Here is a 26,993-nt window from a genome sequence, read left to right as displayed (position 1 = left end):
CAGCTGGAGCATGTAGTGTGGCACCATCATTTACAGAATGTCATTGTTCACCAGTGTGAAGTCTCACATTGTTATTGTTAAAGTTATTATTATAGTTATCGTTCTTGGTTTGGACGGCTCTTTACAGACAGTCTGCTCAGTGTGTGTGTTATGTATTTCTGCTTTAATGTGTCTTGCAATTAAACAAAAAGTGAATTACACTTTGTTTCTCTTCCTCACAAGTTTTGCCCCTCAGTAGCTGCCCTCTGCCACTTCTCGTTTCTAAAATCACGCTCATGGTGGCCAGTGCTTTCTTGGATGTGGAAATCAAGCTGAGCACAAGTTGGAGTAGCTGAATGATTGACCAATCAGTGTTTCTGGGGGCCAGTATAAGGTATCCTAAACGGCAGTTGGGTTCCTGGAAAAGTTCCTGCAGTGGACACAAGGCTACTTGAGGGGGACAAGTTTGATATTTCAGAGGTCACAAAACAACATGATTGATTGAAAAAGTGTGTCAATATTCCAAACAAACCTCCGAACAACAAGGGAAAACACAGTCTGCCTTTAGAGCTCAACAGCCACGGCCCAACACAGAACAGCTGGTAAACACAGCAGGGCTGCCACTCAGTAACCACTCTGACAAATAAATGACCACAAAGACAATAAGTGTAACAGCGCAGAGCAAGGGTGAGGAATGATCCTCAGGCCTTAAATTTAGATGAAGAGAGGCGTGCTCACATGGCTGGCTCCAGCCTACAAATAGAACACAAAGGTCTTACCAGGGCAGGCCACTGTATGTGTTTGGCCTTGGTTCCCTGCAGCAGGCCTCCTGCTCCTCCACCTGCTCCTGCTCCTCCTACTCCTCCTCCTGCTCCCTCCTTCCTCTTGGCCCAGACCAGCTGGTGCTCCAGTAGAAACAGCTGGAAATCCTCATACACCTTCACCCACTCTCTCTTCTCCCACTCCTGGTCATCAAACTCCACATAAACCTGCAAAACACACAGGAAGACACTTTTCAACAACAACATCACAAAACAAACCCATGATTAGATCTAAAGATTTGGACAAGAGCTGTCTGCTAGGACAAAGGGTTAGACTTTACATCAAATTAATCAATCAAGCAATTTATTTCTCACATGACATCAGATAATATTCAATTCAGTAAAATGTAATTCTGTTCAGTTCCTTCAAAGGGTTAAATCTTTCTACTGTGCAGGATGGAGAGAAGAGGAAAAGAGAGAACCAGAGAGGGGTGAGAAGTAGACAAAGAAGTGATAGAGGAGGATGAAGACATGAAGACAAAGAAAAGGAAGAGAGCAGAGGAGGAGGACAAGTATGGGAAGAAGAAGGTAAAGAAAAAGAAGAAAACGAGGATGAGAAGAAGGACGAGGACATGAAGAAAAAGAAAAAAAGGGTGGATGAGGATGTGGATGTGGAAAAAAGAGAATGAGGAGGAAGAAGAACATGAACACGACGATGGAGTGGATGGAGATAAAGAAAAAGGATGCAAACACAAAGAAAAAGTGGAAGAATGAGTGATGAGAATGTAAAAAAAAGGAATAAAAAGAGTATGGAGCAGAAGGAAGAGGGAGAAAAGAAAGGGGTGAAGAAGAAGAGGGTTGCTAATGTGAAGAAAAAGAAGAAGGGTGTGGAGGAGAAGGAGGATGAGGACATGAAGAAAAAGAAGAAGGGGTGAAGAAGGAGGAGAACAACGATAAGAAGAAAAAAAGACGATAGAGAAAAGAAGAGGGGTCGGAGGAGGAGGGGGTTGGGAAGAAAAAAAAAGAAATGGGTGGAAGAGAACAGGGAATGTGAATGAAGGGGAGAAGAAGGACATAAAGCAAAAGAGGAAGAAAGGGTGGAGGAGAAGCAGGATGAGGATGTGTTGAAAGAGAAGAAGGGCGTGGAGGAGAAGGAGGATGAGGAAGCTAAGAAAAAGAACAAGATGAAGGGGTTGGAGGAGACGGAGGATGATAAAAAGAATAAGAGGGGAGTGAAAAAGGACATAAAGAATATAGCAAAGAAGCAAAGCGGAGAATAAGAATGACCACGTAAAATAGAGGAAAGGAATGAAAAATGAGGAGGTAAAGAAAAAAGAGGTAGAGGAGAAGAATTGCATGAATTGCATGCAATTGTGTACAGTCTGCACGTTAACACACATACTGTTCACACAAACACAAATAAAAACACACTTGCGGTTACTTTAAATACACACAGCGTAACTGAATGCATGTGAAGTGAAAGAGCTCTGGATGCTGTGAGTGAAGCAGCAGCAGCTGTTTGATAATAGATGATGATAATAAATGCAGTTTGATCACACAGTCGATGCTGATGTAAAGGTATTCTCATGTTGCATCGCTGACAGACACAGGAACCTTTCCCTGTTTACTGCTGCAGGTGTCCTTTTGTGTGTGTGTGTGTGTGTGTGTGTGTGTGTGTGTGTGTGTACGTGCGTGCGTGCACGTGTGTGTGTATCTCTCTTTCTTCATCTCCTCATTTCATATTCACTCCCTCCTCTGTCTCATCTTCTTTTTCTCTGTTCCCTCATTCCTGCTTCTATATAACGCACCCCTCCCCCATCCTCTATAGGAACAGAGAGGAAGGGGGGATCAACGGGTGCATCTTTCCTCAGTCAGCCTCCCACCCTCCCCCTCTCCCATAATGCACTACTGCAGTCAACTGAGTGATCACTCCCTGCCAGCAGGCACTGAGGCAGCTCCATCAGCCTGTCCTCCTTTGTTTAGTGTAATCACTCTCTATATGTTTATGAGTATCTCTCTGTACGTTATCACCGACGTCCAGCCGTCAGGTTAGTACCCGTCTCACTTCTCCACACCCCTTCATCTGCGCTCATTACCCAGCTCTGTCCAGTTCACTTGTATCAACAGGAGTCATTCGAGGACAGCGCTCCCTCCTTCCACCCCCGTCTGATTTAATCTATCACTCTCACATGCTCCACCATCCTCTATTCATCCTTTCATCTCTAATTCATCCCACACAACAAAGGTTAACCTCTATCTGTCACTGTCTCCGTTTCACTTCAGCCTTCAGTTTCATTAACATTTGTCATTAATTTCACGTAATTTAACAGCCTATTCTTTCAGCATGATGTCATTGAGCAACACAACAAGCAATTATTTTCATCACAGATTCAACAACTGTAATTGTTGATTATTTTAATTTAGATAATTCATTGTTTAGTCCATACCATCTCAATCTCCCCATCATGTTCCACAGGCTAACGTGAAACCAAGCGAAGAGATTTCAGTTTAAAGATATAATCAGAGTTTTAGAGTAGGAAGCAAGAGAGACCACATACTCCTGAGCTGCGTGTCAGCTGCAGCACATCTAGAGTTTTAAAGCTACAATGATGATGATGATGGTATCACATGAAAGCTAAGGAAGACCTATGAAGACCTAAGGAATAGTGGTTCCAATCATGTCATGCTAGCGTCTCAGGAAGGGGGACAGATAATGCTCCTAAGACATGTTGCAATGCTGTGAGTCTCCCCTTTACAGACTCCCAGTTTATGCAGTATGCAGTTTTTTGTTGTCATTTGATTCCTAATCAAGACAATCTGGTAAGATTTGCTTTACATCTTAATTGTGGACGTCAAAACTGTTTAGTAATGCAAAATAATGGAACTGAAAACATGATTTTAAAAAAAATGTCATTAATTGCGATTAACTACTGAAATTCAGCGATTAAAAAAAAATGAATTGTTTGGCAGCCCCAGTAACCATTATCACCATTATCATTGTTTTAAAAATTTTAAAAATAAGGCTTGTAATTTTTACAGATTTTTCCGTCTAATAAACAAAAGAGAGAATCCACTGATCTGTTTCCACTTATTTTTACCTACATTTTACTTTAAACAAACATACTCTAAAGGTGATGTTGTTAGGGGCTCCAATGAGACAGTGCTTGCCACACTTTGGAGTAAACAAGGTCGTGTTTTCTGAGCTCTGCTTGTCAGAGGCTTAAAAGGAATGAGATGGGGAGAAATGCTAATGGAGCTGCTGATTATGCGGTAGAGTCCCTCTCAGTAAAAGAAAAACACTAAACACAGTGAAGACTCTTTGCATTGTAATTGGTATTTTCTCATTTTAAAATCTGATGTTCACCTGTGTTTTTAAGAATCCGAATAAACACCAAAACATTTTGGCAATCCATACCAGCTGCGATTTTTAAAGGATTTTTTAAGCCCATCATTTGTCAGCCTCATGGAACAGATCTGATTCCATTTTATCAAATACAGCAATACACTTGACAAGATCGCCTACATTTGTTTACACACCATGTCTTTTTTTGGGTGTGTTTATGTGTGCTGTTGTAAAAGTCTAAAGTAGCATTAATGCCACAAATAAACAGGATACACACAAATACACACACTCATGCATATGCACATTTTGCTACTCTGCCCAGCCTGTATGTCAGCACAGGCCATTAAAACTCAATCTGACACTAACTGTTGCTCGCTGGCCCGGGGCCAATAACAGGCCATGTGGGGAACAGAGAATTATAGGGCTGAGCCCAGTCGGCCAATGCTGGAAAAAAACAAAAAAACATAAACAAATATAGAACTAGCCTTGATCGCTGCTTCCAGCCGATCCTTTACACTCCTACTATACAACACATATAATGTCAGACAATCACAACACTGCATATCACTGTCAGTGCCAAGACTGTCACACAAAATAAGTTACGTTTGCTAACAAAGTCAAAGATAACGTAAAGGCTACAAACAAGTTGTGAACATTTAAAAATCATCATCTTTATAGCATCCCAGCTAGCCATTTTTGGTTCTAAAAACATTCTGAGATGGCACAATGCAAATAATGAAATGTTTTAGTTACATTTTTAGAGGCAAGTTTTCTTTTAGTTCCCAAAATGTTCTTCTTAAAGTTTGGGTAACATTTCTATAAATATTAAAAAAATGTTAAAAATGTTTGGTTTTTTTGGTTAACATATCACATTACATTACATTTTCAATAAAAAGGTCCTTTTCAGTCCTCAATAACATGCTCTGAATGTTGCTTTCAAAACATTCTTCCTTTGTTCTCATGTAACATTGTGGGAAGGTTTTATAAAAGAACATTCTATGGTCTGTCACCTCTCACCATCACCAAAACATCCTCAGAATGTTGCAGTTATAACGTTACATCTTAGTCAGCATTCAATATCATACCGGAAACATTATTTGAAATGATAAAGATCCTTGAAAAATTTCTTGAACATTGGATTCAAATGTTTTCTTTAAAACATTTCTGCAACTTGTAGTTAAGATTAACCAATGTTGTTGGAATGTTCCCTGCTAGTTGGGATTGCAAATCTGTTAGCAAGCAGCTGTAATTTACAGATATGGTAGTTACGGAGCAACATTCATATCTGTCACTTTCTGGGGGAAATATCTGTCTCTTTAGCTGCTAAATGCTCCACTTTGTTCTCCAGCTAGTCTCTGACTGTGTCTGCTGTTTGCAGCTGGGCAGGTGGAGTACATTGGCTTTTTAGAGTGTTCATTAAAAACAGATGCCTGCTGCAGATGAAAACAACACTGAAAGCAGTGGGAGTGAATCTAAATGGGAAAGTTACAGAGCAAACAGCTATTCAACTAACTATAAAGCTCTGAAAAGCCAAGAGAAGCTGCAGATTCAGCTGAGAATTCTCTGTGGGTCAATCAAGCAACCCCTTTTACAGCGAAACACTGTTTACATGTTCTCATTCAATACGTTGGTATAAAAAAATGATTATAGCTTCTTGAAGTAAATATCATGTTGATATGGAGAATATTTTTTCAGTATGAATAAATATCACAATATGGCTTTTATCAGGTACGAACCCAAATATCAGCCTAAATAATATTTATTATGATTATTGCCCACATCATTGTGTAACATGTAAACGGTGTCAGGATCATATGTCTCACAATCATCATTGTAGTTTTAGTCAGTGTATCAGTTTTACAATGTTTGAAAGTCATCTACAATTACAGTAACTCTGATCCATCAGTATTTATTATATGGCACCATTATTAGTTCTTTGAAAACATCCTTCAGTTTAAGCTGCACACTGTTACCCAAAGCACACTTAAACGTGTGGATGGTAAGACAGTTCAGCTCTGTGATGCAGAAAACACCACCTGTAAAGAGTTAATACTGCACCTTATCCAGTTGTTTTTTGCAAATTTCTCCTCATCATAATTCTCCTCATCATCATAAAAATGTGAGTAGTGTGTCCTTAACACAGCAGCCAGCCTTGTCTATCTCAGCAGAATCTGCTGATGCTGCTCTCTGCCTCTCTGTCAGACACAAGAGGAGACATGATGACAGGCAGAGTGAGACATTGCTGTTAAACCTGTTGTGTCAATCACTTCCTGTCTGTGTGCATGTCCATGGACTGGAGTGGCAGCAGCTAGATGACAAGTGTTGGTCCTTTAAAAGGTATCGATATACAAACCTGAGTAATTTTACGGCTTTATGGCTCTTTTCACTTTTCATTCTTGATCATTTTGGCTGTTTTCATGCCTATGGCTGAAGTTTTATCATGATTGTGTATTTTTGTTGGATAATAGAATTTCCAGCTAAGCTCCTACAATAAGTCTAAAATACACTGTGGAAACTAAATTGTTACATTCAGACTGTTAAGGTCAAAAACTGAAATGAATGAAACCCATTTGGACTTACATTTTTGATCCAACAGCCATCAAAGCATAAAAATATGCACTGTATTATTTCTGGGTGTCATTCTGGACTTTTGCCTCGGGATTTGTCATTTTTACTATTTTCCACCTGATGGCATCATTTTTTTTTTATCGTATTTGGAGAAAATGCATACTGTTTCCACTAGGTGCATGTTGCTGCTAATTATTGACATATCCCATGCCGTGATAATAAAAATAATCTACTTAGCATGTAGTAAATTGAAACTAATTCATTTCTTGTTTTGTTTTTTCATCTAAAAACATTGTGAGATCATGACATCAATCTGGCATTTAAAGGGTTAATATTATGAAAATTAAGTTAATATTTGATATTTATGATTAGGACAAATGTTGGTTAAAATGAACTCAATGAAAGTAAAAGTATATTAGTGTATACATTTTTTTTTAAAGCTTGATTTTGAAAAGTGCATTTTGTGCACAGAGCAATATGAGTGTTTGTAATATTAAAGTGGGCACTAAGGGTTAAATACACGTGTCTGTATTAACATTTCTTTCTTTTTGCTGACTGCTCTATCATCTGGACCAATTCAGACGTATATGACCATATACAGACAAAAGCATGATTAGGGGAACAATGAGAAGTGAAGAGCAAAAGTCCTGCTGTCGATCCAGTGTGCCATTCATCTGCATACACTGATTACTATCAGCAAGCGTATTAATAACCCTGACACGTCCAGAGCAAGGATGATACTGTAGTCTGTCTGCACATACAGAGCACTGAGAATTCAGCCGGGGAAAACATACACATGACAGGAATGGGAAAAATCTGTTGCTATAGCAACGGGAGGCAGCAGTAAGCATTGGCCATGGACACACACACACACACACACACAAGCACACACACACACAGCTCTGAATCAGTGGGCTCCTATCAGCCACAGTGAGGAGTAGAAATAAGAAACAGAGAGAACAAAGGAGAGCAGGTCCCATACTTGAAACTGTACAGCATCTGATGTTATCAATTTCAGCTCTCACTCCAGGCTGTGTGAGTCTGCAGCAGTCCTCCTAATACTGCTGCCTTCATCAGTCACATCTCACTGACAGTATCATTGCCATTACTGTAAAGGATGGCTTTTATTAAAGGTGCAGTGCCGAACTTTTGTCTCCCCCCTCTGGCAGTGAGAGTCATTACACAAACAGTGTTGATGTGTAATTATTAGGGCTGGATGTCAATTTACGTAATGTGCGACGATGCGTCGCACCATTGTACACAGCACGGGTGATGAAAGCGTGAGCAGCGCCGGGCGTGTTGTTTGTTTCGACGCCTGTGTATCAAGTTAGCACGTGCACACTGCTCCCCCGAGCAGCACTTGTCAGGTGTTTCTGAGCTGCGTGTCAGCTGCAGCACATCTAGAGAAACGGGGGCTCGCCGTTTTTTACGCGTGACGCTCGCGTTTGTTGACTCTATACCACTTTATACTGCAGTTTAAAGTCTCTCTCTGTCACAGAGATGAGGAAACACAAAGATGTTTGTTCTACCTCAACTTCATAAATGAGTGGAATATGTGCTTATAAATATGAAAATACAGCACTCATATCAGCAGGCAGCGATATGCCTTAAGGCCCAGTTAAGGCTGGACTATTATGATGCAAAAATAATGTAATAGTTATGATTATTTCTGTAAAAGTTATAGTGTTATTCAAATTGCACTAATTTTACTGTAAGATGTTTTGTTGGACTGCTAGATTTGAGGTTTGTTACTGTAACAAGGAGTAACTGTTTTGATACTCCTCCTAAAAGTGACTTGAGTTTTACATTGTTTAATTTATTTTGCTGTTGGATTGCTAAATGTAGATTGCACTACATTCCTTTTACTTGAGTGAAACAACCTCTTGCATTAATTTTATTTTGGAGAGACTTTATATCAGACTGTAAAACACAAAAATGTTATTTTCAGTAAATTTGTTGTTATTAAACGAGTAATAAAACATAATAGTTAGATCAATTAAAAAAATCAATAGATTAATTGATTAATCGAAAAAATAATCAATAAAAATATAATCGTTAGGTGCAGCCCTAGTAATTATAACATATGCATGCAGATTAGCTCACTGAATCTCCCCTGCCTCTCGAAGCACTTTCTTCAAATCTTTTTCAGACTCTAATGCTTCCTCTGAACCCTGAGTGTCATTTTTATCTGGAGCATCCACCCCAAAAAGTTTTCTTCCCCCATACTCCTAGCTGTTGCTCTGTCGCTGTGGTCTCTCTTGCTTCCTACCCCCTTTGTATCTGGTTGGTTGAAAAACGTAGGGCTGCCACTTGAAAGTAAAATCATCAGTCGAAGACCCTCAGTCGATGGGGACATTTTGGTCTCCAGATTTTGCTGAGGAGTGCTCTTGCTTCTCACACTACTCTTTGCAGCTGGAGACAGGTAGCGGAACAGGGAGAGAGAGACCGCACCTTAAGGTAAAGAAGTGGTGAATTTACAGCTTACAGGAAGTCAATATGACACAGTCTCTGGCTTTTGTTTGATATCTAGTGTCGGCAAAAAAATGTATTGCACATTTACGACCCATCGTTAGCACCGTTAGCTCGTTTACTGTATTAGCCTATGTGAATACTGCTGTCTCAACAAAACAAATTATTAAATATTCCAATTGAACGGCCAAATCCAATTTGACTGGCATTATTCTGAGTCGAGTGCAGCCATGGTAAAATGCCTCACTTTCAGTGTGCCAGCATAGTTTAATCGCCACATGCACCACACACCACAACTCCAGTACACTGAGAAATACACAGAGCCTTCCCAGGCACTGATAGGCTCAATCAGCATTGTCTGAACTAGTTTGGTAAGGGCTTGAATGTAACAGACACATATTCATTTGTTTAAGGCAGCCTGTGATAATTAAAACATCTGCCAGCATGTACTGATTTTATATTTTCAGAGCTGGACCATTCATTAGGAGTGCTGTTGGAGCATTTTGTTATTTATGCACATCTCGGAGCACAGAGCACACTCTGAGCACAGACGGATCAGAGGAACACCAGGCGCAATGAAAGGAAAACTTAATCGATAACTGTGCTGGCTCCAAAAGTATACTTTCTCTACCTCTGCAGCTGCGGCTCCTCTCATCCATTGATCTGATCAGCTCTGACCAGATCAACAGATCAATTATCCAGCCCGCAACTCAAACAAGCTCCACAGCCAACATCACTCCCATCCCAAACCGTCCCCCAAACACTGACATCTATATGCAAAATCCAGCATTCCAGCTTTAACTTCACAGGGGCAATTTTAGAGCAAGTGAAATGTCTCAGGAACACATTGTAACCTTTTTTTTTTTTAAATAAACTTGTATGAGTAATAAACTAAAAAAAAACAATTTAACCTGAGGGGAAGAACACAAGCTAACTTCAATGAGTAAGGGATGTCAGGTGGCTCAGTGGATAAAGCAGGCCCCCATATATGAAGGCAGTGTCCTTGCTGCAGTGGCCACGGGTTCGATTCCAGCTTGCAGCCCTTTGATGCATGTCATCCCCTCTCTCTCCCCCTTTCACGCTACAATCTGTTGTCCTATCTAATAAAGGCAAAAATGCCACCAAAAAAGCTTCAATAAGTAATATTAGTGCCAATTCTTATATCATCATTTCAATGTCCAAAGCCACAGTTTGACTGATGTGAAATGTTATGACTCATTTCCAACATTTTCCTCCTCTGATGAACTGTAAAATGCCACAAGAATGCTTTAAAAAAATGCACAAATCAGAGAAAATGGTACCACACTTTGGCCATCTCTATTCAGCCGTTCTATTTCTGTATATCACAATTCCCATTAAATGATAAGCTATGACACCCAGCCAGTGACCACACTCTAAACATTTTGTATCCCACAGAAGTCATTCCCAGCTCAGATATCTATGAAAATATCCAAAGATTAATTACTGTTTACCTGCAGATTTAGATTTGCGCTATAGGTGGGAGGGGGTAGGAGGGGAGGAAGTTTGAGTCCCATCATAGTGTCAGAGTGATTTCAGCCTGCCACTTGTGAAATAAATGAAGCTGACTGCCTCTTTCAGGTTTGTACATTAAAGGCCTTGAGTGTGAAAAGAAGAGCACCAGGTACTCTGAGGGATCAGTGGCCAATATTCAAGAAGTGTTTATCCGAAGGTCTCCATGATTGCATTTGCATGTTCATGTACAGTATATGACTATAAGTGATTATATGTGAATGTGTGTTTCGCGGTGCAGTGGTGTATAATCTGCCCATCACTAACGGCTGCAGAGCAGCTTTCTGGCTGGCTGCACTGGAGGCCACTAGCAGCCAATGAGCATGAGGCATGAAAGCAAACGACCAATGCAGATAGAGAAGCTGAATCTGCCTTTTAAATAGAGCGCCAGAGAAAGCTGGGGAGAACACATACTGATACAGAATATAGAATACAGAGGAGACGAGAACAGAGGATGTACTGGGACTATTTTCTCCAAGTCCACACTGTGTGTGTGTGTGTGTGTGTGTGTGTGTGTGTGTGTGTGTGTGTGTGTGTGTGTGTGTGTGTGTGTGTGTGTGTGTGTTTGCAGCCCACGTCTGTCTGCTTGCTTTCTTTAGTGTAACTGTGATTTGCATGATAAAATTGCAAGTGAAAAATGTGTTTTCTCCTTTACACTGAGAGTGACCTAGATGTGAAGACTCAATCTTGAATCAATCAGGTCACAGGCCCTACTTTTATTCTGCAGCACTGAAGCCGTTGTGTTTCTGGCCCGACAAGCCTCTTTTACCTTTTTTGATGGTTAATAAGGTTTTGAAGCAGCAACATGACCCTCCTCCTTCTCTCTGTCTGTCTGTCTCTGAGCCCCAGTCCTGCCCTGCTGTAAGTCACGTCAACACACACATACACACACACACACACACACACACACACACACACTCACACACACACAGAGCAAGCTCTATCCTGCTCTCCAAAGCTCTAATCTGATTTATTGAGCTTGACTGCACAGAAAACATGTAGACTAGCCAGGCTAAAAAGACTCCTTTATCCCGTTCACCTCCCAACCCACAGCCCTGCAGCCCTTCGGCCTCGCACACACAACAAAAAGTGCGCACACACAAAATTACAACTAGTTCATGTATTTGAACCCAAGCCTTCCCACCACTATTTTCAGCAACAGAAACACTGTTGCTCCCGCTGCAGCAAATGTTACGTCACAGTCAACCTCACCACAAACAAGTCTTAATGTGAGCCACTTGTGCATTTGTGATTACAGGGATTATTGTCAATTTTCAGTGCCTTATTATTGATTATGATAACAGTGCGGTTGGTGCATGGTTTCAATGGTCATTGCACTGTTGTAGTTGCACTGTCAACATTTCGACAGAATACAGGACCACATCAGGATAATGAAGCACATGAGATTTTTCGAATTTTTAATCTACCATTGATAAAACTGGGATTAACAAAACAGAGCACCTCTCAATGTCGTGTTAATAAAAGTTGCACCATATACAGCAAAGCAAGTTAAAGAAAAGATCTTACGCTAGATCTACCCCGGTGTAAAATAGTTTCATAACATCTAGAACTTGATGGAGGTGGGTTTAAACTGACAGCTGAGTGTGTACATACAGTTATGCTGAATCGGTTTTACAGTTTGATCTATACAAGGGAACATAGGCTGAGATATCTCACCTGCTGCTGCTGTGACTTTGACTGTTCTTTTTAATCTGTCGTGAGTACCCTAACTTAATGGAAGTGCAATAAATCACTGGAGTGCTCCTTAGCTGGCACAACCCTCCTGTACGTAATGGCTGAAAGGCAGCCCCAAACCCCCCATTTATAACAACAGCCTGCAGCAACCACTGTGTTGCTACAGCTTGGAATGAAACAGACAGGGTCTTGAGGCATGAAAGTAATTACCAAACTGCGTTCATGTCAAACAAACAGAAAATGCGAAAAACATCATGCTTTATGTTTCAGCGGATGTTTCTCGTGTCACAAACAACATGTACTGGAACAACAAATGTTACAGTCAACTGCATGTCAGTTGCTTTATATCAGGGACACTCCACTTGCTTTACTTATAGGGGCAACTTTTGCAAAATGACAGGAGGCCAGGGGCATAAGCAAGCATAGCAGCCCCATACATATTTGTATGATTTTAGGACATTCCTAGGCTTTAAGGACATTTCTGGGATTTAAGGGCATATCTAGAATTTTAGGGTATTTCTAGAATTTAAGGACATTTCTAAGATTTCAGGACATTTATAGGATTTCGGGATGTTTCTAGGATTTCAGGACATTTCTGGGATTTCAGGATGTTTCTATGATTTTAGGACATTGTGGGCTTAGCTGAACTTCTGTTGGGGGATGCAAGGGATCCTCTACTAGCACAAGCTCTATTGTGATGCTGTTTTATGCACTCTAGCATCTTATGTATACTGAAAGTCTAAAAAAAAATTCCAGTGTGAATCATTTCATCATTTTAATAATTTTATTGTGAATTAGACAACGTATTACTGGCTAATATAAATCAACAAGTCATGATGGAGAGGGCACTTTAACACTGCAAGAGTGTCTGACTGCCATGTAAGATCTACTCCACTACCACAAATACAGAGCCATCAGTGCTTTTATTTCAGAAACAAGAGAGGGAGAGAAAACCACACAAAAGCAGAGGTAAGGATGGCAGTTGTGCCTGAAAAGTCATGTCACTCTGTGCTCATGTGAAACTGTCAAGAGCACAGATCTGCAGAAAAAGAGAGAGAATAATAGGGAGGCTGACTGAAGAAAACAATGCAAAGAACTAATTATGTTACAAGAGATAAATAAAGAATAAGATGGAAAAGATGAGAATGTCTGAGCAGAGAGTGTAGGAGTAGAAGCATAAAGGATTGATTAAAAATACAATCAGAATGAAAACCAAGGGATTTTATGGGAGGAACATGGTGTTTCTGAGTTGTAAATGGACACAAGAGGACAAAAAAAACGAAAGGAAACAAACTAAACAGTAAAACTGCTGATTATTAGAAGGACAATGTTTGATTGTTATTAAAAATAGGAGAAAGGAGAAAAGAAAAATGACAAATCTGATTCTTATGCAATCAATGAAAAGACCCATAAAAATAGAGGGACGAGATGATGAAAGAAATAAATTCAGTGGCATGGGGGAGGAAACAGACAAAGAGAATCAAGGAGCAGAGGAGAGTAAGATGAAAATGAAGAGAGAAAGCATCACCAGAGATGAAAATTAAGCAGGGTAGAGAAGAAAGGAGGATGAAGATGAAGTGAAGGACAGAATGGAAGGGAAGGAAAAAGATGGGAGGCATGTGACATCAAGAACAAAGAGGAAATGAAGATGCGAGCATCATCTGTACCCAGTGATGGAGAAGAAATGTCAAATACAACTTAGGGCAAAAAGGATTAGGGCTGGGAAAAAAAGGAGGATGTATGAGATGGATGAACACAAAGAGTCGAGCTGCCTGGAAACTGAGTGACTAGCCTACCACAACGGCAACCAGGTTGACAACACCGTAACCAAGGCTCCCCTTCCCTGACAACAGACCAAATGATGCTGCTGCTGCTGCTTTCTACTGCTACAGAATATCAATCAGCAGAGGAGAGAGAGAGAGAGAGAGAGAGAGAGAGAGAGAGAGAGAGAGAGAGACTTTGATAGAGAGATGGTCCCCCAGAGGTACATAAATATATGAAGCAGCTTCTGAGTCGCTGGGCTGCTGGCTGGTTTCCCGTTGCAATTACCAACAAGCAAGAACGAGTCAAACAGTCAGATGGAGTGAGAGAGAGAGAGGGAAAGAGAAAGGAGAGAGAGAAATCTCATCATGCAAAAGAGGAATTCAAGTAGGGCTGCTGTGGGCAAAGACATGTTTGATGTTCCCTTCTAGTACAAAACACAGAGATATTATGTGTGTGCATGCGTGTGCGTGTGTGTGTTGTGTGTGTGCGTGCATATGCAAGGTTTCATTACTACTGAAATTGCGGAGTAAGGCAGGGCGATCGTTCAATGAGAAGACCTGCAGATGAATGAGGACAAAGAGAGATGAAGGGGCAGAGAGAAAGGGGGATGCTGAAGGGATGGAGAAAGACATGTATGGACTGATGGAAATCTTGGTACCCAGGACCTAATCATGAATAATTCAACTTAGGGCTAGGTGATAGAGTTTTAAAATATCACAATATTTTAAGGCTATATTGCAATATAAGATATATAAGGAAGTTAAACAAAGTACTTTTATAATGAGATTTTATAAAGTATTGTTAAAATTAAATAAATCAAAGCAGAACCCATGGTGCCGCAACCTTTAACCGTAAGGATTCATTCACTGCGAGTGGCAACAAACTAACACCTCTTCAGTTCATATATTACTAATATTTGCAAGTTGTACTGGTGTTCCGTAGTTGCAAAATGTGACTAAAAAGTCGCAAGCTCTGCAGATAAAAACACACACCTCACCTGCTCACTATCACTCATACGTTAGACTGTTTCCGAAGAGCTGTTTAACCTGATGATTTATTCTCTGTAAGCTGGAAATGAACTGACAGCTCTCCAGTTCAGATATTAGTAGTATCTGAAAGTCGCAGTAGTGAGAGAGGGCAGGGGAATCAAAAAGCCAGTAGCTTATAAAGACAGTGTGACTATCTCTCCTTGATTTTCGCAAAGTAGTCATTTTACATATCGCACCTGGAACATGCCACAATTCCTTGAGTATATTACCCACCACTCATTTACTGAGGGTTTATGGGCCACGCCGCGGATGGTCCAGTGGAACTGCTTGTACATTGGGACCAAGACATCAACTGCTTTGTGTTACATTTTTCAGCTGTTCTATTCTTACTGGCTCTGCACACACACAAACACACGCACTGTTTACTTGCACACCTACACCTTCAAACTGAAAGCAGACTCACAGTTGAACTGTTCTCTTGTGCTGTAAATGATAGCTCAGTTGCTTTTAGCTCCTACTCTTCACCTGTTACTTCACCTGCTTCTGAGCACTCAGCACAACTGCTTTTTTGCTTTCTTTCAACTAAAGACTGTAAATAAAGATTGACAACACTTCTCAGCTTCCTCCCACTGTACAAAAAAGGAAGCCAAAACATTCCAAACACGGGGGCAGCCGTTTTGAGCTGCTGACGTCATAAGAAGAGGGCTCTGCAGTGTTAGCAATTCAATCAAAATTGGGCTTAAAAATTGAATTGTGCAAATTGGAAAAAAAATATTTAGAAGCACAGCATGCAAGTAACAGAAACACTTTTTTTCAACTACAAGGCTTTGAATTTAAAAAGACAGTGGCAACACTAACTTCAGTGTAAGGAACTTTATCACAGAATCAGGGACAGATGACTTAGGCTTGAAAAAACTATCATGGATAAAATTGAAGCCCTTTCATTTCTATTTTCTGCAAAGAGAGGAGGAGGAGGAGTCCGGCGATAGACTTTCACAAGCAGGGTTCAAAATTAACACCTGCCAAGTGCCAAATGCGGTTAGATTTTTCATTTGGTGAGTAAATCTCGGAGGGCTATTTGCCTCACTGGCAGGTAAATGTTTATACCAAAATAGTCATGTAGTAAACCGTGCTGAGAGTCTCTGTTGTGTTTCGGTGTCATTTAGAGGCGCACAGCTCTGCTGCTTCTACACTGCTCCTTAGGAAGACTACGAAATAAAAACATGGAGGGCCCCGTAGTTTGAACCAAGATCCAGACTCTCCCATATTTTACCTTTCACAATAAAAGCCCTCAACATAACCAGCGCATCACTGCTTACCAGAGGAAACTTCTTCACACACTAAGGCTGTGGTGGTTTAATATATTCAAATAATTTTGCTTCAGATTTTGTTCTGGCCTCTTCTTTAGGTTTGTATTCAACATAATACATTATTACCACAATTAAATGTATTGAAACAAATGTGTATGTGAAAAAAGAAAAGGGAATTTATCCTTTTGGCTGGTAAAAACAATACTTGGCCGGTGGATTTTTTTCATCCATCAGCCACCTTGGCTGGCGAGTCAAAAAGTTCATGTGATTGAGCAGCTGATCTTGGCTCATCATGATGAAAGTTGACCAGTTGACTGATTTGTGCATCTCTTCTTCTGAAAAAGCTACATACAATATGCTGTCTCTCTTTGCAGAGAACAAAGACAAGTGGCAAGTCACGATGAAAGATTCGGAGTGACTCAAAGATTCTCCAACATCACTAAGTGTGTCCACAGGTAACAACTCCAAAATGGAGCAACACACAAACTGGTGGAATCTTAAAGTTTCTGTAAAATCACAAAACTAATAAAACACCCTAAATGTAATGTAAAATAAACAAGACTGTAAAAAAAGATGAGTAAAAAATGGTGCATCCATGTTAGAGCTCCAGTACAACAGAGACAGACAGAACATAGAGAGGGGAGAAGAGTGACTCTGTTGTGGAGGTGCACTGGGCTGGAAGAAATGTGGAGTAGAGAGATAGAATAAGAGAGCACATGAGCTGAAGTAATACCCAATGACAGCATGAAGAGACATCCCCTCTTCTACAAGGTCATCTCTCCCTCCCTCTCTCTCTGTCAAACCCACATGGGAACCAGAGCAGACACAAAATGGCAAGAAGTGAGGAGACATGCAACGCAGGACAGAGATTTGAGAGAATGCATGTGTGGAAATGGGAAAAAGTAAGAAGAAGAAGAGAGAAAGAAAAAAACTGACAGACAGAAAAAGAGCTAAACAGAGAAAAAGATGGAGAGAGATAGGCAAAGTAAACAGCCTTGAGCAGAGTGATGTGACCCAGCTTCCCTGCTCCTTTATTCCTCCTTCATCTCCTCCATATGAAGGATGTGTGGGCCCAGGAGAGAGGAGGGAGGGAGGGAGGGAGAGGTGAGAGGAAGAGAGGGAAGGAAAAGGCACATCCAAAAATAGCACTGTGTTGTTGTAGACGCAATACAAGGAAAATACTAACTCAAACACTTCCTTCTGAACCACTGATTTCAGGCTGAAATGGGTTTGATCCTCCACAGTCTACACTGCATTAGCACTGCAGTTCTGCCCCGAAAATATGTTGACTTAGCTATCACAGGTCATTAGACACAAGATATTCAGGTATCAATCCAAGTACACAAAGTAAGTTAATGTGAAGATTAAAAAATGAATTCATCAAATAGAGATAAATCAAAATATATAACACAATTGAACCCTCTGAAACTCTGAGCAACACTACTTTTCTTGTGCTGCTTTTAGATGCTTTTCACACGTATTTAGTAGGGCTGGATATTGATTTAGATTTTCCAAATCGATCCGATTCGATTTACAAGGTCCCAATTGATTTGATTCAAGTTTGGATTGGATTGGATTCAATATCGAATCAGTCAGGGATATTTCAGTTAAATACCAATTTTGGTTTGATATAAAAGAAATTCTCTGAAACCTAATGCTGTAAATTTAACAAGGAACCTCTGACCTGGTGCATTATTATAAAAAAACATTGTTTACATTAAGAATTGACCCGAAAGCAGTTACATTAATCATGTACTTTTATTAAACATGACCTGACCAACACACAAAAATTAAATAAATTAAATTAAATCAAATCACAAGGCAGACTGTAAATAAGGTGGCAACAAACATTTTGTAAACTGAGGACATCTACTTTGCTGCCTATAACTGTCTCACAAAGCTTTTGTGCAATATACTGTAGTGGTTGTGATACACACATCAACTATATCAGAAGAACAACAACCAAGAGAGAAACAAACATATATTAATTCATAAGTAAAAGTAAAGAAATTGAAATAGTGCAATAGGTCAGGTTTTTTTTAAAACATGTTGGAAAAATCTTGGAAACTTCAACTTAAAGCATACAATGAAAAACTGAAAAAAGCGCTCTCTGACAAAATGTGTGGTGAGACTGTGTCTTGCTTTTAAGGCATTCTTATTCTGTACTCCCCTTTGTGTCTGTTCTCTGTCATTTCTTCATTCATCCACTCTCCTATCGCCTCAGACAACATTTCACATATATTACTCGCCGTGTGGCTGGTTTCAACTGCCCTGGTTTGTAGGACATGAGACATGAGGCTCCAGTCATCGTCTATGTAGTGAGCAGTAACTGTCAGGTATGAATCCGTTGCTCTTGATGTCCAACAGTCACAAGTCAGGGCGTCTCTCTCTGCTGACTGAATTGAAGTTACGATGCTCTGTTTAATATCTGCATACATGTTTGGGACTGTCACTTCTCTTAGCTGTTTGTGTGTCAGTAAAACGTAGCGTGGCTCCAGAGCCTTAATGAGGCTTTGGAAATCATCGTTTTCAACAGCGCTGTATGGTCACATATCCTTGCATATGCACGTTGCAACAGCCTTATTTTCTGAGCATGTGGAGAGTTTGCTGGTAACTTATACGCAAATGCCCTCTCCAGGTGGGTTTGTTTCAGCTCCGATGTCTTTGCAGACGTTTGTGGGCGATGTCTCGTTAAATGGTTGCGGAGATTCGTGGTCTTTCCACAGTATTTCACCTCTAAGTTGCATATCTTGCATATGGCTTTGCTTGTGTCCAACTCATTGCTTTCCTCATATATTTTAAATCCAATCCAATGTTCAATAATGTTCACCTCACCTAGCAATGACATCTCAGGAAATCTTGTGCCATGTGCGCGAAATGCTGATCACGGGGGGTCACGGGATCACTGGGTTGAGACTGCAGGCTGCTACCAGCTGTACCATACATCCACGGCACATTTACATTAAAAGATTGATTTTTGGATTTTATTCATCGATATCGGACCATTCAAAGGAAAATCAATTCAAATCAATTAAATCGTTTTGTTTTTTTTTAACCCAGCCCTAGTATTCAAACCTTTGAACCCTAAGCACATTGGTGTGATTTATTTCAAAAACATGAGTAAAAAGGCAATGAGCAACTTGGTATGAAATGTTCCACAAATTACAAGAGATAAGTAGATCTAAAAATGGTAATGTACATTGATAGAAGACGCCAAAATCTTGCTTTTTCGTGCCCACAGGACAAGAATGTGAACACCCATTAGCTATATAAGTCATTTGCTAGTTTTGAACAGACCCCTGCTTGCAAACCTCTGAAATCTGTCATATGATGACTTAAACATAATATGCTTGCTGCCTGTCAACGATGTCAAAGAGGAAACTATAACATTTTAAGGTTTAATGTCGGGACAGGATCGCTGTAAAAATCTCCAAATAGACTATATTCAACAAAAGTAACAAATTATTGAAATTTATAAAAGATGTTTTTTCAAGTAAGAAACGTACACTTCATTACACTGTATTATTGCACTCCTTACACAAGGTGTGGACTGGGTCTGGATTGATTTGCTTTTCGGTCTGGATTCAGACTGGTGTCTGGACTTTGAGAATGCCTGCTTTTAAGAGTAGCAAACACATTTCCAAACAGCAGAGAGTAATAGTTGTGGAGAGAAGCCTACAGAAATGCTGCCCTCGTAATCCATTAATTTCTAAATGTTTGACCCTGAGTGTGCTAACCGACTTACGGACTTAGACTGTCGCCAAATCCAATTTGTTTCTGAGGTGCAGCCTTTACAGCTGTCTGTTCATCATTGGGAAGTGATGAGATCAGATTTGTCTGTTGAGGCATTATTAGCCTGTTAATCAGCTCTGTCTGTGGTAAAAAACAACATTGGCATGCACACTGTGGATGAAGAGCTCCTCTCAGAAACAGCAGCAGCGGTAGTGACCAGCACTACAATCACAGCTGGATAAAAGACTCTGATAAAGCTTTCTGGCCTGTCGTTAGATATGCCACCTACTGAAAAAAAGTCTGATCAGTCAAACGTAAAACTAGCTGATTATAAGCCAGCAATAATTTCATTCCTGTCTTTACAGCTCCTCCCTCTTTTAGATCACTGTAAATCAAATGTCCTGAAACACACTTTCTAAGAACTTGTGACAAGCATCATTTGAAGAATTTATGAAATCACATGAGGTGCCACTTTGACCAACATAAGCCAGATTGGAAGATGAGCTGACAACATTCAATTACACTGCAGCCAAACTCTGAAACTTCCATGGAGCTTATATCAACCAAGGGCTGACATACAGAATACTGTAGAGAACACAAACTTCTGGTGGAAACCAAAAGAGAAAAGTGTTGAATATTCAGCAGAAGGGGAGGACACAAACTGAAAGAAAACAAGGCATGCTTTTCTTTTCTCTTTGCCACTTTTTCTTCCTCTCTGCATTTTCTTCCTCCCTCCTCGCTCACTCACTCCATCTCTCCTGATAATACAGCTCTAATAATAGCCGAGTTGCATCGAGACAATCGTTTGGTGGAATCTAGGGCAGCCGCTGCAGAGGCAGTATGGGAAAATCCCTCCTGTCTTCTCCAGCCTGCAATGCCTGCCTGCGGCCTGTGCACGCACATGTGTGTGTTAGCATTCAATCCATCCTGCACAGACAGCAAACAGATGACTTTGTGCCTAACATCTACAGAGCTGATCTTCAGAGTGGGTCCTGCTGGATGGGTTTCAATACAACACAGGCTAAAGCTTTCACTAAATTTAGTATGCAGCCCCTCTAACATGTTTTTGATGTTGGTAGGGTCTTTGTGGGAAAATCTGCACCAAACTTAAGGATAGTCCTCCATAGAAACAATGTGTTCCAATCATACTAGCAGAAGCTCATCACTAAATGTGTCGAATGTTTGAGCACATATGCCCCACATGTTTTCATTTATGAATCGCAAGTCAAACGACTGTGACACTGTCATACCGGGTGTCCCACACATTTATTTGTAGTGGACCACCACAACTAAATTACGTGCTGGAACAAAACATTAAAGTGCTTTATTCAGTGGTTCTAGCAATTTAAATCAATGGATCCATTTGTTCTGGAGAGGAACTACCTTTGTGGATAATCCATCTCCCAGTGAAAACCCTCTAAAAGTCTGGATCAGAAAAAGGTGAGGACACATTAACTTATGAAAGAAAAAAGGGGTGCCGATGAGAGGCCGTCTCTGAGATGCAAAGCCATGTCAAAGATTCACTAATTTGTAATGTGAAATTGCTTTATTCAGATTCGTTTAGAGGTGTTTAAATCACATGGCTTGTTTTAAGGAGGAAGAGATATCTGTGGATAATTATGTTCCTGATTAAAACCTCCTAAATAATGAAAACTGAAGGAAGTCCAGCTGGGAGAAGGTTTAGATGGTTGCAATCTGCAATTCACTGCGAGGCCCTTTCAATTCTGCCTAAATTTTACAAACTTGACCTTTAACAGTCATCACAAAATACAAGTGCAGCAAACTGTAATTAGCCTACTAAATGCTAAGTTGTGGATGAGTCAAGGGGTTAGATCAGTGGTTCCCAACATGGGAGTCTTAACCCCAGAAAGGGTCCAAAAATGAATCTGAATGTTACAGGATGATTAAAGGACTAAAAAAAAATTAAACATTTTTTCACTTTTAAAATCCTGTTGTTGCTTTGTTGTTTTTTTTGACAAATTCATTATGATCACTGCAACTATGCTCGACCTCAGAGTCTAAAAAACCAACATTTTAACATGCCAATCCCTCAGAAGAAACTTGCAGGGCAAAATGTCATTTTCAGATCAATCATAGCTGACGGTATTCATGTCTGACAACTTAAGTATAGTGGTGTTTGCCTATTTAGTTAACTATGCCTAATTTATGATTTGTTTATACAAATGTACCATAACAACAGGCTGGCTGGTTAACAAGTGCCAACTAGCCAATTTACCAGACTTGTTAGCTCCATTATGGTCTATTCTCAGCTTTATGTAGTCTCTGAAGCTCTGTTATGGATCACATCATCTATACTGTTTAAATATTAAGACTTTGACTGGGAGGAGGGCAAATATAAATACACACACACACACAGAGACCACGGGTAGTCAGATTACAATCACGTGAACTCTGCTCAGTGGTGTTGTGTCAGGCCAACATGGGAAACACAGTAGGGCTGGGTCCTACTACTGATTCATGTGACTTCACCAGGGTTAACTGAGTGCGTGCGTGCGTGCGTGCGTGCCTATGTCTGTGTGTGTGGGAGAGAAGGACTGAAGGAGGAAGAGAGGAGAAAGAAGAAATGTGTGTGTTTCAGAGGGAGAGAGAGAGAGAGAGAGAGAGAGAGAGAGAGAGAGAGAGAGAGAGAGAGAGAAAGAGGGAGAGAGCCTGAAGGACAGAGTGGAGGCCTCTGGGCAGTATTTTATACACACACACACACACACACACAGTGTTCTGGGGTTGATGTAGTGAACAAAGAAGACCTCTATTTGTGCGAGCATGCAAAAGTAGGTCTGCACTGGGTTTGGAGAGCAACAAGAATGAGTGTGTGTGGCGCGTGTGTGCTGCAGAAGACAAATGGTCTCTGACATCTCAGGCTATTACAGAGGAACAGCCTGGTACAGGGGGAGGGTGGGGGAGGAGCTTACTGCTGACCTTAGTTTCCTCCTTCACTACAAATACACCACGTCAGACCTCCACCAGCACAGATGTGATCATGTCTTTGACAGCACGGCTCACACCTTTGAGAGCCGCTCTCTGTGTGCTTCTCAAGCTGCCTCAACACTGATTAAGTGATTTGAGAGTACTATTTACACACTGACACTTTTTTTGTCAACAGCTGCTTTCCAGATTATTGTAGAGAAGAGGTTATTATCCACAATGCTACACAGAAAAAACAGAAAAATGCACAGTGGAGTGCACATACCACTTGAACTCTCAGCTTTGTGCAATTTCAACAGAGCAGCTTTTAGTATTTTTTTAAGAGTGTGTTGTTTCCTGAACAAACCATGAGGAGTTTGACTTGGATGCCAGAAACAGAGCTGCAAAAATGAGTCAATTAATCAATTATCAGATTACAAGAACATTATTTTGTTGATTGATTGGTCATAGAGTTATTTTCAAAGCAAAAATGACAAACAGTGTCTCTGTCCAGCTAGTAAAATGTGATAATTTGTTGCCTTTCTTTGTCTTATGGGATGTTTAATAAAGTTGGGTTGATTTCCGGTTTTGTAACATACTTATGGAGCAACTAGTGTCACATAGGTCGTGTGTAGTTTACTGCACCAATATGTCAGCACTTTGGATTTTAAGGTGACAAAAGAGCTGTCCTTACTGGCTGCAAACGCTGTTAAGAGCTCAACCTGTCAATCGCTTTGAAAGTGCGTCAGTGGAAAAAAGGACCGGCTCATTCATGAAGTTGAAATGAGGAATTATTTATATGAATACTCCTTATTTCACAAAAAATTCCTAAACATGGTGTCAGCTGACTGAAGGGAAATCACCGTACGTAGGAAACGTAGGAAAATAGCAAGAAGACTGCTGTGTTTACATCTCCAGTCTGATATCGAGCTCACAGCTGATAGCTGTGTGGTTTGTTTATATAAAGTGACACAGGAGCATATTCAATGGATTCAGTGTGGACAGAAAGCTCCAGTGTTACACAATGCTACATGATAGTTAGACACTCACTTTCTGTTGTGACATGGTGTCTTTATGCCAGTCCAGTGTTTGGCTCAATATCAAACAAGTTTAAAAAAATTTCACATTCGCTAAACCCTTATGGTTAGCTTATGGTCTTTTGTTTTTGGACTGTTCATCTGACAAAACAAACTTTTTGAAGATGTCTCCCAGGTCTTTAGAAAATTGCTTTTAGACATATAAAGAAACAATAATTAATAAACAAAACATAGCAGATTAAGCCATAATGATAATTGTTTGTTGCAACCTAATCACATGATAAGTACAGTTGGATCTTCATATTAGGCATACACCAGTTTATCGGCAGCACATCAGTATGGGCAGGTATACACCTTTTGACCTTCGTCTGCTGATAGGCAAGTAAGATGACGTTCACTGATGGCAGTGGTCAATGTTTTTCTGTTGTGTTGTGTGATGGAGCAGTGGCATTCTTGCATTCTTGAGGGAAAACCTGCTAAAGCCTTGCTTCAACATTTAAGTCTGCGAGATTCCTACAGACCAGGGTTTCTGGACTTCACTTCCTGTCTGTTTTCCTTTCAGTTGGGCTGAAAACATCCAACATAACACTTGTGTAAAACAAATCATTGCTGTTATAAAAGTCGAGTCTCATCAACAGCTGATTAACAACTGAAAAGGCCACCTGGATGAGAGGTGAAGCATCTTCAAGAAACTCAAGCAACTCCAGTTACCTACGATTTAGCACCTACGATTATAATGATCTGTATGACTGAGAATCTTCAATTCAATTCAACAATCTCATCAACATTTCTCCAGCTGTATATCCTACAGGCAACCTCTGTAGTTTTGATCCATAAAAAATAAAAGACAGTGCAGGCAGTATTTTAAGATTGTCACACACAAAAAGTGCATGGTGTCTAAGGTGTCTGATTAAAGTGATCACTCTCTCCTCTAACTGCTCCTTGATGTGCTCGGGTGTGGATGGATTCCAGTGTTACCTGTCTGAAATCTGACTCCACACACACCCACAGATGCTTCCACAAGCTGGGCGAGTAGAACAACTTGTTTCCAGAGGCTGTTATTCTAGTGGCGTTAATTACCGTGAATGAACTGGCGCACACACGCACACACACACACACACACACACACACACACACACACACACACACACACACAAAGAGCGTCTCCTGTTTCATAGCACAAGACAAGCGACTGGAGGCACTTGTGAAAATTGGATTGTCTGTTACTCACTTCTTTCATCCTCTCCCCCTTTCTCTTCTTCAACTCTATCCTCTCTTTTTCTTGTTATCCTTTCCCCTTTTCTTCATCTCTGAACTTTGCAGAGGGAGATATTGTTACCATACTCAGGCCTGTTATTACTGCAGTCAGACACATGTTACAGCTGAATGAGCAGGCAGTCTTTGTACTGTAAGTATTTCTAAGAGTGAAGTCATTAAAAGGTCAGACTGCTGTCAACAGAAATAACTTGTAGTTTATGATACAATTTCAATGCAACAGCCATAGAGATAAAAGTTTACTACATGTCATCATGTTGCCCAGGAAAAGAACTTCAGTGCATGAACAGCTGAACCATCTCGATAACAATTGAGCCAAGAACGCTATTCACTGATGAGGGCCGCAAGATGCGATAAGAAAGAGAAAGCTAGTGAGTGAACCGTTTACAAGGTGAAGAATGAACTGTCAGATTAAGAACTGTTTCACATCAGCTGGAAAGTTCATTATTGACTTTCAGGAAAAGCAATCTATCAAAGAAATCTCAGCCTCTAAAAGAAGCTGTGCTTAGTGCGAGAAGCCCTCAATTGATCGACGACAGAATACTGTAATGTGAGAAATCTACAAAACATTTTTTTTTTGCCTTTCTTTTGATGCAGACTGTAAATATACAGACAGGAAATGCAGCGATAAAGGGAGAGGGGTATGATATGCAACAAACATCTCTAGCTGGAATCAACCCTGGGATATTGGAGATATGTGATGTATCACGTCACTCTCAGACATAGGGGTGTGCGATATGACGATAGTAGATTGTGAAGAATTAGAATATGTCCACGGTCCGCCATCACAGAGAGATTGTGGTATTGTGCTACAGTCCACATTCTGTCTGTTGTAGTTCTATGCTCACACACGCAATGCATCAAAACATCTGAGCGGGGCTGCAGAGGGAGGATGTGTTAATGATCAGCGGGTACAGCTCCAGAGAAAGCAGCTGCCCTCCACTGTGTGACTGCGTATAAGGTTGAGGTTATTGTTCTGCATTTTAACATATTTCAAGGTTGCCAACTCTCACACCCCTCGCATGTGACACACACTTTCACCATCAGTCTCACGCTCTCATGACACCAAAGCAAATCTCACGCAAAAACACTGCGACACCAGAAGTGTTGGACAATCATGTAATGCAGTGAACGACTGACTGTAGAATACAGCCGATAATTTGACAACGCGCAGCGTTTCATTATCTCAGATCAAACAGCTGCTAGAAAAAGACAGACAGAGCGGAGCTTCTCCTCAAAACACCAAAGTGTCTGAATGAACCAAGAGACAAATATTTAGAGGTGGAAAGTGACTTCTTGAAATTTCTAAAGACTATTTTGTTTCAGGTTTAGTCAGACTTCGGATGGAAATATTTTAGAGTGCATCACTCCGTGTCTCATCCAGCAGCTCGAACTGAGCTCTCATTATTATTACCAGGGGTAGACGTAGTGATTTGGGGGCCTGGAGCCACAGGCACATTGCTTTGTTTTCAACTTTTCTCTGAATTTAATATGAAATATCCCTAACATATGTCTTCAGTGTACTGTATGATAGTAAATAAGTCCCTGAAGGAAAAAGCTTGGGAACCACTGTACACGGTCCAGCCATATACTAGGTTTTAACCTTGTCTTGTTTTGTG

At 40.5% G+C, this 26,993-nt stretch overlaps 1 protein-coding gene across 3 annotated transcripts in view; it reads right to left on the bottom strand.

Annotated features, from left to right (window-relative positions):
* Positions 1 to 26,993, bottom strand: part of jmjd1cb (jumonji domain containing 1Cb) — a 175,036-nt gene that overhangs the window by 106,656 nt on the left and 41,387 nt on the right. For all 3 annotated transcript variants that reach the window (XM_042508073.1, XM_042508074.1, XM_042508075.1), the window contains exon 2: positions 759 to 968. In XM_042508073.1, coding sequence (XP_042364007.1) covers positions 759 to 968 — 210 coding nt within the window. The remainder of the gene's footprint in view (positions 1 to 758; positions 969 to 26,993) is intronic.

The sequence above is a fragment of the Plectropomus leopardus genome, chromosome 19 (genome assembly GCF_008729295.1).
Source record: "Plectropomus leopardus isolate mb chromosome 19, YSFRI_Pleo_2.0, whole genome shotgun sequence".
Lineage (NCBI taxonomy): Eukaryota > Metazoa > Chordata > Actinopteri > Perciformes > Serranidae > Plectropomus > Plectropomus leopardus.
Note: the sequence above shows the minus strand (reverse complement) of the source record. Positions and strands in the feature narration are given on the sequence as shown.